This window comes from Hydra vulgaris, chromosome 06 (assembly GCF_038396675.1).
Source record: "Hydra vulgaris chromosome 06, alternate assembly HydraT2T_AEP".
Lineage (NCBI taxonomy): Eukaryota > Metazoa > Cnidaria > Hydrozoa > Anthoathecata > Hydridae > Hydra > Hydra vulgaris.
In genome coordinates, this window is record NC_088925.1 from 32,313,395 (window position 1) to 32,324,137 (window position 10,743).

General features: G+C 26.8%; 1 protein-coding gene across 1 annotated transcript in view; it reads right to left on the minus strand.

Annotated features, from left to right (window-relative positions):
• The window catches only part of LOC100200766 (msx2-interacting protein), a 56,132-nt gene extending 46,667 nt beyond the window's left edge, over positions 1 to 9,465 (minus strand). The window contains exons 1-2 of the mRNA XM_065799878.1: positions 9,236 to 9,465; positions 8,757 to 8,984 (exon numbers count right to left, since the gene is read on the minus strand). Coding sequence (XP_065655950.1) covers positions 8,757 to 8,984; positions 9,236 to 9,318 — 311 coding nt within the window. The 5' untranslated portion in view covers positions 9,319 to 9,465. The remainder of the gene's footprint in view (positions 1 to 8,756; positions 8,985 to 9,235) is intronic.
• Positions 9,466 to 10,743: the final 1,278 nt, after the last annotated feature.

The window sequence follows — 10,743 nt, forward strand, 5'->3', positions numbered from 1 at the left end:
CCCTTTTTCACCTGTACATATAACTGACTTCGATGTTTTTATTTTTAAAGTCTGTGAAAGTATTAAATTAACTATAAGCACTATCAGTTATATTAAAATAATAAAAATCACAATAAATCGGAATCGGTAATAAATCGAAATCGCAATTGAGAATCAGAATCGGTATTTTTGGAATCGGCCCATCTCTACAATAAATTCAATGCTGCAAAAATATTAACAATCACAAATTACATATTCTAAATTGTTATTTGTTTAAACACCAGGTAATTTAAGGATTATAAATTAAAAAAAAAAAGTCATAAGAAAAAAATTATAATTACTCAAGGTCTGAATTTTGTGCTGTAAATTAAAAATCAACCAATATAAAAGTATACTAAAGCTATTTGCGCATTATATGATTGTATGACATTAAAATCGATTTTTGTTTAGGGACTTGGAAGTATTATTTATTCAAAAATTAAAATTTTTAAAATTAGAAATAGATTAATTGATAATAAAAATAATAATAAATAAGATACATTTTAAATAAGTTATTAGAGCTTTTTTGTTTTGTTTTAAAACAACTATAAAAAATTTAAATTAGTTTTTGTATATTTTTAAACTCCTGTTTTTAATTTTTTATACATATCTGCTAAAAAGTTTTGAACATTTAACTTATAAGAAAATATTGAATAAGATTTAAATAAGACAAAAGTATTTTATATCTTACTTCACAATATTTTAAATTTAAATATTTGATCACCGTTGAACTCGTTCAGCCTGTTGTGATTTGCGTTTGTTTTATAATATTACATCGTACTGTATGTATATATCATAATTTTTAATAATAATTGTAATAATATGGTTTCACAATGAGATTTTATATTATCATTCAAGATCAATATATATATATATATATATATATATATATATATATATATATATATATATATATATATATATATATATATATATATATATATATATATATATATATATATATATATATATATATATATATAATTGAATAACAGCTATTGAGTCTAGTGATAATATCACTAGATTATCCTGGTCAGATTTCATGGTTTTTAAAAAGCTAAGAACTTAAAGACCAGAAGCATTTCCAGATACTTCAATTGCGATCACTTAATTCAAGCAATTAAGGAGGTTGAATAAAACTTTTCTTACATTCATAACTTATTTTTCACAAAAAAACTTATATATATATATACAGTGGCGGCACAAAGTAAGGACAAATACGGCAGAAATTAAATCACTGCAACTTTTGTCCAAATAATTACCAGATGAAAGCGTCATAGCTACATTTATTGATCTCTGTTGTGTTGACACGTCAATGTCTTTGCACTTCCTGTTTACCTTAGCAACAAGCACATGTTATTTTAGATAAATTAATATAACACATTGGAAAGTTGTTTATCATATTTTAAGCATAGGAAACAAGACAGTAGAGGTAAGTGAAGTGCCTTCATTGTGATATTAATGTCATCATTGTTAATTGGTAGAAAATATGTGTTCATTGTATTACTAATCACATATTGAGTCAGTATATACCATTTAAGGTCATTTAAGGTCATCTAAAGCCCGATATGGTTACTGAAAGCCAGCAGTCAAAGGTAACTATTGAGTTTTAAGGTATTCTCCACCAAGTTTTTTTACTTTAGCCATATTTTTTGTGTTTTATTAGCATCTGCTTTCATTTTGACAGCTTCACTATCAGTATTAATATTATTTTGTCTGTTTTAGTTTAATTTAATGATCTAATATCAGTATTTTTTATTGTAGAAAAAATGGTAAAATATTGTTGCTTGACCCAGGAAGAGCGCCTCCGTGCTGATTTCATGGCAGAAAATGGTGAAAATTATAGTAAAATTGCAACAATTCTCGGTTCTACTGCAAGCGGCATCAGGAAAATTGTTAAGAAATATCAGAATTCAGGTTCTACAGCAGACAAGGCACATTCCGGAAGGCCAAAGAAGACGACGACGACTCATACCGATGGTCCGCATGTTACTTCAGGATCGTCGCATGACTGCACCACAACTAAGCCGGAGACTGTCGGAGGAACATGGAGTTAATTTGGCCTCCAGAACTGTGCAGAAGAGACTACAAACAGCCGGATTAAGAGGGTGTGTGGCAGCAAAGAAACCTTTGCTCTCTGCCACCAATGTCCGGCAACAGTTGGTCTTTACCAGGGAGCACAAAGACTGGACTGTCGAGGACTGGAAAAACGTTATTTTTTCCATTGAAAGTTTATTTCAACTATTCTGTGGGGCAAAGAGACTGATTGTTATAAGAAGAGTTGGTAAAAAGTTTAAAAAAGACTGTATTGCACCTACTGTGAAGCATGGCGATGGTAGTGTTATGATTTGGGGGTGCATGTCTGGACACGGGGTAGGGCAGTTGTATCGGTGCATTGGGTCTATGAACCAAGGCCAATACATTGGGGTGCTTCAGGACTCAATGCTACCATCTGCTGATACTCTGTTTGGACAAGGAAATCGGTTTATCTTCCAGCATGACAATGCGCCATGTCATAAAGCAAAGAAGGTAACCAATTTCCTTCGTCAAAATGGAGTGGACGTGCTCGACTGGCCTGCTGAGAGTCCAGACATGAACCCCATCGAGAATTTATGGAGTGTCATGTCTAAGAGCATTGAGGGAAAGAAACCATCCAATTTGGATGACCTGTGGGTATTGTTACAAGGCACATGGAACAATATCCCACAGACAACAATCGATGGTCTTTTTGCCTCAATGCCTAGCCGTTTGAGGTGTGTGATTAAAGCTCGTGGATATCATACCAAATATTAATAAAACAATGTTTATTTTACATATGTGTTCAGTCTGTATGTAGTGTTCAATAATTTAGATAAGAAAACATACATCTCTTAAAATCTCTTTCGTTAGAACCTCTTAATGTAAAAAATGCTAGATTCTGTCAGATTTGTCCTTACTTTGTGCCGCCACTGTATACATACATATATATATATATATATATATATATATATATATATATATATACATACATACATACATACATACATACATACATACATACATACATTCATTCATCCATACATACATACATACATACATACATACATACATACATACATACATACATACATACATACATACATACATACATACATACATACATACATACATACATACATACATACATACATATAGCTCTAATAATAAAATAAAACTTGATCAGTGATTTTCTAAGTAGAAATTTTGAACATTTCAAAAATGCGCAATTAAAGAAGACTCAACTAAAAAAAAACTACTTATCTAGACTTATGTAAAAAAAACTTTAAAAAATACTCTATTTAAAAAATAAAAGTAAATCTTAATGAAAGAGATAATAAAAAGAACTTAAAGCTAAAACACAAAAATTAAAAACTCAAAAAACTAATATGCTAAGATTATTTAAAACAAGCTTTTAGATGTGTTTGGTATAATAAACTTCAAATCTTATCTTGACTAATATTTTTATAATATTATGAGAAATCCTTTAAAATTAAGTAAAAACTTATTTCTAATGATTGTTAAATAAACACGCACTTTTAATTTGAAGTATAGTGTTATTTATACAATTTTAAAAATAGTAAGTTTCCAAATACATTTTAGTAAATAATAACACATTTAAAAAAAAAAAGATAATTTATATCCATTTTTAAACTTTCTATTTTTAAATTTCATGCTTTGTTTAAACATATATGTTTTAAACATACATTTATATATAGAAAAAGTATTCAAATTTTAAAAATGTTTTGTTAATTAAATGAAATAAACGTTAAATTAAAAATAACATTCAACAAAAAAATGCATAAATATATAAAACTACATATAATATTAATACTTAATATAAAAAACCATTAGGAGCAATTTGTTACTTTATTTAAAAGCATTTAATAGTATAAAAATATCAATGAAGAGTAAAGTTATTCAATTCTAATACCTTTCAAAAACATTTTTTTTTTTAAACAAAAACTTTTATTTTTTTGAGTGTATTAACATATATTTTTTTATTTTGTATATTTTGAGTATATTAATGATTTTTATTTTTGAAATAACATTATAAAAAATGTATACTTAAAAAATTATATGCAATTTTTTATTAATACTTTGAACAAAAATTGCTACAAATTACAGCACAATTGCATGCCTTCCTTACCAAGACTGATATATATATATATATATATATATATATATATATATATATATATATATATATATATATATATATATATATATATATATATATATATATATATATATATATATATATATATATCATGGCCTACTATAGTGGCAGGCCATAAACCTACGGCTTTTAAAAAAAGAGTTTTTTAAAATATACATTTGTAATATGGCGCATTCCAGAGAAAGAACGTGGTCTTTTAATTTATTATGTGATAAATTTCACTTATATGTATATTAAATTTGCTTTATTTTTAGATTTAAATAATTAGATTGTTATAATATGGTTTTTAAGTGTTGTGTCACTGGATGCAGAGGTAACTACGATGTTACAAAGTCTGTTAAAGTTTTTCACCTTCCAAATAAAAAAATGCAGATGAACGATGAAAAGATGGATAAGTGCTATACCTCGTGAGAATATTCCAGATAGCCTAAATACTTTTGTTTGCGAAAATCATCGGCCTAAAGAATGTAAAAAAGTTTTAGTTTATGGAAAGTTAAGACCAAAACATCCACCATCTGTATTTTCTTGTGTAAATCCAAGTCAAATTACGACTCCACATGCACTGCCACGATCAACAACTAAATCATTGCCATCTTTAAGAAATACTGTGTAAGAAAACAGTTTTAGTATAAGGTTTTGCCATTACCAGGTTTAGATGCTAGTTTTCAATATGATCAAACAATGCAAACAATTAAAACAAAAAATTGTGGTGGTTCTGTTGTTGCTATTATTTGCGACAATAACAAAGTAAATAAAAAGTTTTTTGGAATGTTTAATGTACATAATAATTGGTGCACTAATGATAACATTTTTCTTCTGAATGACTTTGTTCATTTAATAAAATCTATATCCAACAATTGGCTCACAGAAAAATGCCAAGAACTCTGTTTTACTTATGAAGGTATTTCAAGAACTGCAAAATAGTCAGATCTTAAAAAGTTTTTTCAATTTGAAAAAGATTCTATTATAAAATTGTCTAAACTTAATGAAACTGCAATTTTTCCTAAACCAATCGAACGTCAAAATGTGTCAACTTATTTAAGAGTATTTTGTGATGAGACTTTAGCTGCTTTAAATACTCATTTATCAATGGAAAATGTTGATGATACAAAAGTTTTTTTTTATCAAATTTTTCAAAATTGTTAATGTTAAAGGACTTTATGAGGATATCTGTACCAGAGATAAATATCGTGCAGTTTTTTCATCAAACAAGGATAAGCAAATGAACTTTCTTTTAAATTTGGCTGATATGGTCAAAAAAATGGCACCTGATAAACAAGGTCAAAGAATTAAATATTTAACTAAAGATACCTCTCAAGTTTTTCTCATACATGTCGTGGAATGGTTGAACTAGTAAAACATTTACTAATTTCAAGTCATAAGTATGTTTGCCTTGGACATTTTACTAGTGATCCTATTGAGGAAGCATTTGGAAAACTTTGACAAAGATCAGGTGGTACCTATTTTATAAATGTTCAGAAAATATTGCAAAAAGTTGACATTAAAAAAACAAAATTTTGCTTGAATATTGGTATCATTATTAATGATTTAGAACCTTTGTTGAGTCATTTGTGTAACAAATGTAATTATGTAATGCAAGATGATACTTTGTTTAATGTTTTTCATAATCTTCCAGTTATTGAAAGTGATTTATCTAAAGAAATTAAAATGTATTTGGTTTATATTGCTGACTATGTCAGTAGAGAAGATCCTCCAGTTGAAGAAACATCATTTTGTTTCGACCAATTCAGAGAATATGTCAGAGAGATTAATCGTGGTGGCTTAAATTTGCCTGGCAATAACATTTGTCATTGGTTATTTTATTCATACATTTTGTTTCACCATCTTTACACTTTTGTCTGTCATGTTAGCTTATCTACTGCTTTATGATGGTATCTGACTTTTATGGATTTACCAATATTTCAAAAAAACATTGCAGAATCCTTGCCAATATATTCAGAGATTTTATTTATTTATTTATATATATATCAGAGATTTTATTTATTTATTTGTTATAAAAAAAACTTTGTTTATGACAAATTAAAAATCTAATGAATTCATTTTTTGTTAAAAACCACCAAAAACGAATGCTTTCATAAAAAAAAAACTTGCCTACAGTTTTTTTTTAAGCTGTATGTTTACCAGGCCTGCCACTATAGTAGGCCATGATATATATATATATATATATATATATATATATATATATATATATATATATATATATATATATATATATCACATGTTTAGATAAGCAGTCTAACCTTATATTGAAATAGCCAGTCGCCAGGGGCTTCAGTACATACATCAACTGACTAAATAGTTATCACATGCAAGGAGCGCTGCTACACCAACCAAGAGTATGGCTTAGGGCAGCAATCTTATTTTTATTATTCAATTTATTTAGACACGCTAACCACAACAATTTGCATTTTTTACTTTTAAAGCATTTTAATAATTCACAGCAAAAAGCTAAACTTATTAAAGAAAATTAAAAAAACAAATTTTTTTAATAAAATTTTTATACAACTTTTCTATTCTTTTTTTTAGGGTGGTTGTTATTTTTAGTTACAGAATTTATTACAAGGAAAAAACATTTATAACTTATATAAAACATTTATAATTTATAACAATAATCTATAATTTTATAACAACAATTGTATGTTTTGGTATGCAACTTATTCACAATTTTTAAGAAACTAATTTGCTATGTACGCTAGAACTTTAAGAAACTTAATTAATTAAGAAAGTTAATTTTTTTCTTACGATCATTTGTTTTCATGTCTATTAGCTTTTAAAAATGTTTTTGCTATATTTGACATTTTTTTTTAATTACTTTTTTATATAGGAAAATCAGAAACTTGTAAAGTATATTATTTGATTAATAAATTTTGTTAAGACGGGAGAAATTAAATAAAAGAATACCATGGTTTCTTTTATAAATATATTCACATTATTTGTTTTTGTCTGAAATTGTTTCCCTTATATTGCCCAATTTTCAACATAAAGACGAAATACTGGAGATAATGAACATGATTGCTCTGTTTGAAAAAATGTTTTTAAAAATTTTAAAAAATGTTTTAAATGAACTTCTAAAATTTCATTAAAAAAGTTAAGTAAATTAACAATGCACTAGCCCACAAACTTTTGAGGCATCTTATAGACTCTCCAAAAGCTTGTAAATATTCAAAAGTTCATCAGGAAATAAACTATCGGATTTAAATGCACAATTTGAAGAATCCAACCTTAGTGCAGGCTATTTCCATGGGAGTAATGAAAACAACCAAATATATAATTTATTATTTTACATAAAAAATTTGTTGAAAAATAAAAGATAAAAATTTTACTAATAAACAGCACTTAGCTTTTTGCTTTCCTGTGCATTGATAAAAACAGTTAAATTTAGTTAAAACATTTAAAAAACAAATTTTAAAATTGCCTATATTTCTAGCGCAAATAATAAAGTATTTCCTTAATATACTGACTATTAAATTGTATAGCAAAAAATGCTTTTGTTTGCTTTATATTCTAATATGCTTTCTCAACTTTTAATAATTTTATAAAAAAAAAAATAAAAAATGAAGTATTAACATTTTTTTGTTTGACAAAATTTTACTTTTTATTATTTTCTTTTTTTTTTTGTTTGTTTATTTTATTTAAATATTATATTTCATATAGTATTTGTTTCCTTTCTTTGAGTATTGCTGTTATATTCTCTATAGTTTCTTAGAGCTTTATTTTTATATTATTTATATGGGTACATTTGTAAGTTTGAATCAAATTGTCAGAAAATCAAATTAAAATATTTTAAGCTACCAGAATCAAAATTGTTGCAAAAATATTTCTGATAATTTTAGAAAATCAAATTAACTTACCATAACAAAGATGCCTCAAGTATTATACCTAACTAAACTACATTCTCTATTGATTTTAAGTAATTCTCCATAATAATAAATAACTCCATTTTAAACCAAGATTTTATCAACAACATTATAAATTAAACAATTAGTAAACATAAAATACTTCAATGTAAAACTATTGTAGAACAGTACTTTGTTAGTGTAAACATAAATAAAAATGTAGTATATAAATATATCTTTATATATATATATAAATATATATAAAATCATATTTATATATGTAGTAAAGCATAAAACATGTAGTCTATAAAATTGCTCAAATATTAACAAGCTATTGGCTTCAAAGCAACTACAAAGTAACTAATACTCAATTAAGTAAAAACCAATAAACCATGATGTTTAAAACCATATTTAACCATAAATAAAAATTAAAACCAAATCATTAAAACAATACTCAACCATTTTTAAAACTCTCATTAAATTAATATTTGGTGTTTGGCATAACTTTTAGAAACCATTCATTAAATTATCCATAACAACATCCATTCAAAAAATAATTTGGTAAACAGACTTTTTATAACATATCTCCGGACATACTTACTAAATAATCAAAACCACCAAAATAAATAAAAACTAGAAGAGTATATAGCTAGCTAACTTGATAATAGATTTCTTGTTTTACTTACCCAGATGGGTATGTTCCGTGAATTCTATGCACCGCATGACCTCTAAAATCCATTAAGTTTTTAGCTCCAGGTTCATTGTAATTAGTTCTTAAATCTCTTTCTCCCATGCGATTTTGTGCTTCGTTGGCTTTTGTTGCCGAACGAATATCAACAAAATCAACAAAGGCAGCCCGTCCACCATCAGGGCTAGTTTTAGCCAGAAGCTTTACTTTCTCTACTCGCCCATATCTAAATTAATACATTCAATTAATATAACTCCCAACTTCAATTTTATACTTCATTAAAAACCTCATAAGGTAGGTCAAGAAGAAATCTGTTAAGCAAAATCTTGTCTTGTTAAATTTGCAATAACATAATCCAACCCATAGATTAATTTAACAGCATATTCAAATAAGAATATCTGTTTAAAAAAAAGGAGCAACGAAAATAAAATATTTTAAACTTTCTTTTCTTAGAAAATGTTGAGCAAAGAAATGCACCTTGAAAAATAGTCTTGAATTTGTTCTTCGCGAACTGTCTCTGGTAGATTTCCCACCCAGAGATGCCGCGATTCTCTGACCATTTTATAATAATATCTTTCCAAATAATAAATTGACTAAAAGAATGTTCCTGTTTCCCGACAAACTTACACATAAATATGAATAACAATAAAATGTGCCTCGTACAGAATATCCGAGCTAGGTTCCGCTAATAAAAATAGAACAAAGGTGAAATATTTTGCATGGTTAAACTTACTATAACTTTTATGATTTTTATCCATTATTTAATTTTCATACTTGATTGACCACGTTTAGCAAAACTCCACCTGTCATTACGGAGGCGCTGCCTCGAGAACATACGTTGTGAAAGTAAGCTTTACTCTCCCGTAATTAAACAAAATATCAAAATCATAAAACTTGAGTAATAATTTTTAAAACTCTTGGGGTACTGTTGTACAACGAATTTAAAAGCTATTCTGTTTTTAATGATGTTTTTTTTACTTATCAACAATCTCGTCTTCCTTACAAAACATCGTTCACTATATATATAGACCTTTTAAAGGACCTTTCTTTTTTTTAATTAAAGAATTTCATAATATCTATATTATGAATTTTTAAATTTCATATTAGAGGTATTACGAAACATTTAAAAGGGCTTTTTTTAAAGTTAATGATTGTGCACTCAACCCCACCTCCCCACCCCTACTTTGAAACCTGTGTCGCCGGTAAATAAGTAGTAAATCGTTAAATAAGAAGACAGTCAGTTCTACGCAAGCGTCACGCATGCAGATACGGCGTAAAGCTTCCGTTAGGTAGGTTAAATCTATCGTTAAATAAGTAGCCTTGTTTCCGTTAGGTTTAACCTAAAAAAAGAAAATTAAAAATTTCAAATTTTTTAAATTATATAATTAAAATGCCAGTCTGTAATTACCCTGTTGAAGATGTTTAGCAGTATGTCTCTAATGGAATAATAAATTATTATAATAAAAAAATGTCAACTTTGTGGTATGTGCATATATAACCCACGATTTAAGTTAAACTTTTATACAATTTATGATTAAGAGTTTATTATTATTGTATATTTTTTATTTGCTGTATGTTTCTGTTAATTTTGTACTATGTCTCAGCATTTCAAAAGTCACAGTTGTTTTGGGACTTCCATTTTATGCATTAAGCCACTGTCATGTATATGATAACACTTGGCTCAGTGTGGGATTTATGTATTATGGATATATTATTCGTTTGCCACAAAAAAAAAAGTCAAAAACTTTTAATCTTTTTGGGAAATATAATAGAAAATCTTGGAAATTCCACATGTCGTCACTTAGGATCCGTAAATAAAACTAAACTTTCATGCGTTTTTAATTTTTTAAACGTAGATACATTGGAAATATACAGCAAATGCGGAGATTTGCGTTCTATAAAAAAACTATTTACCAAACTAAAACGTAAACTAATTGTTTTTAAAAAAATATTTTAAAATATATTAACTGTAATCGAAGAATAAT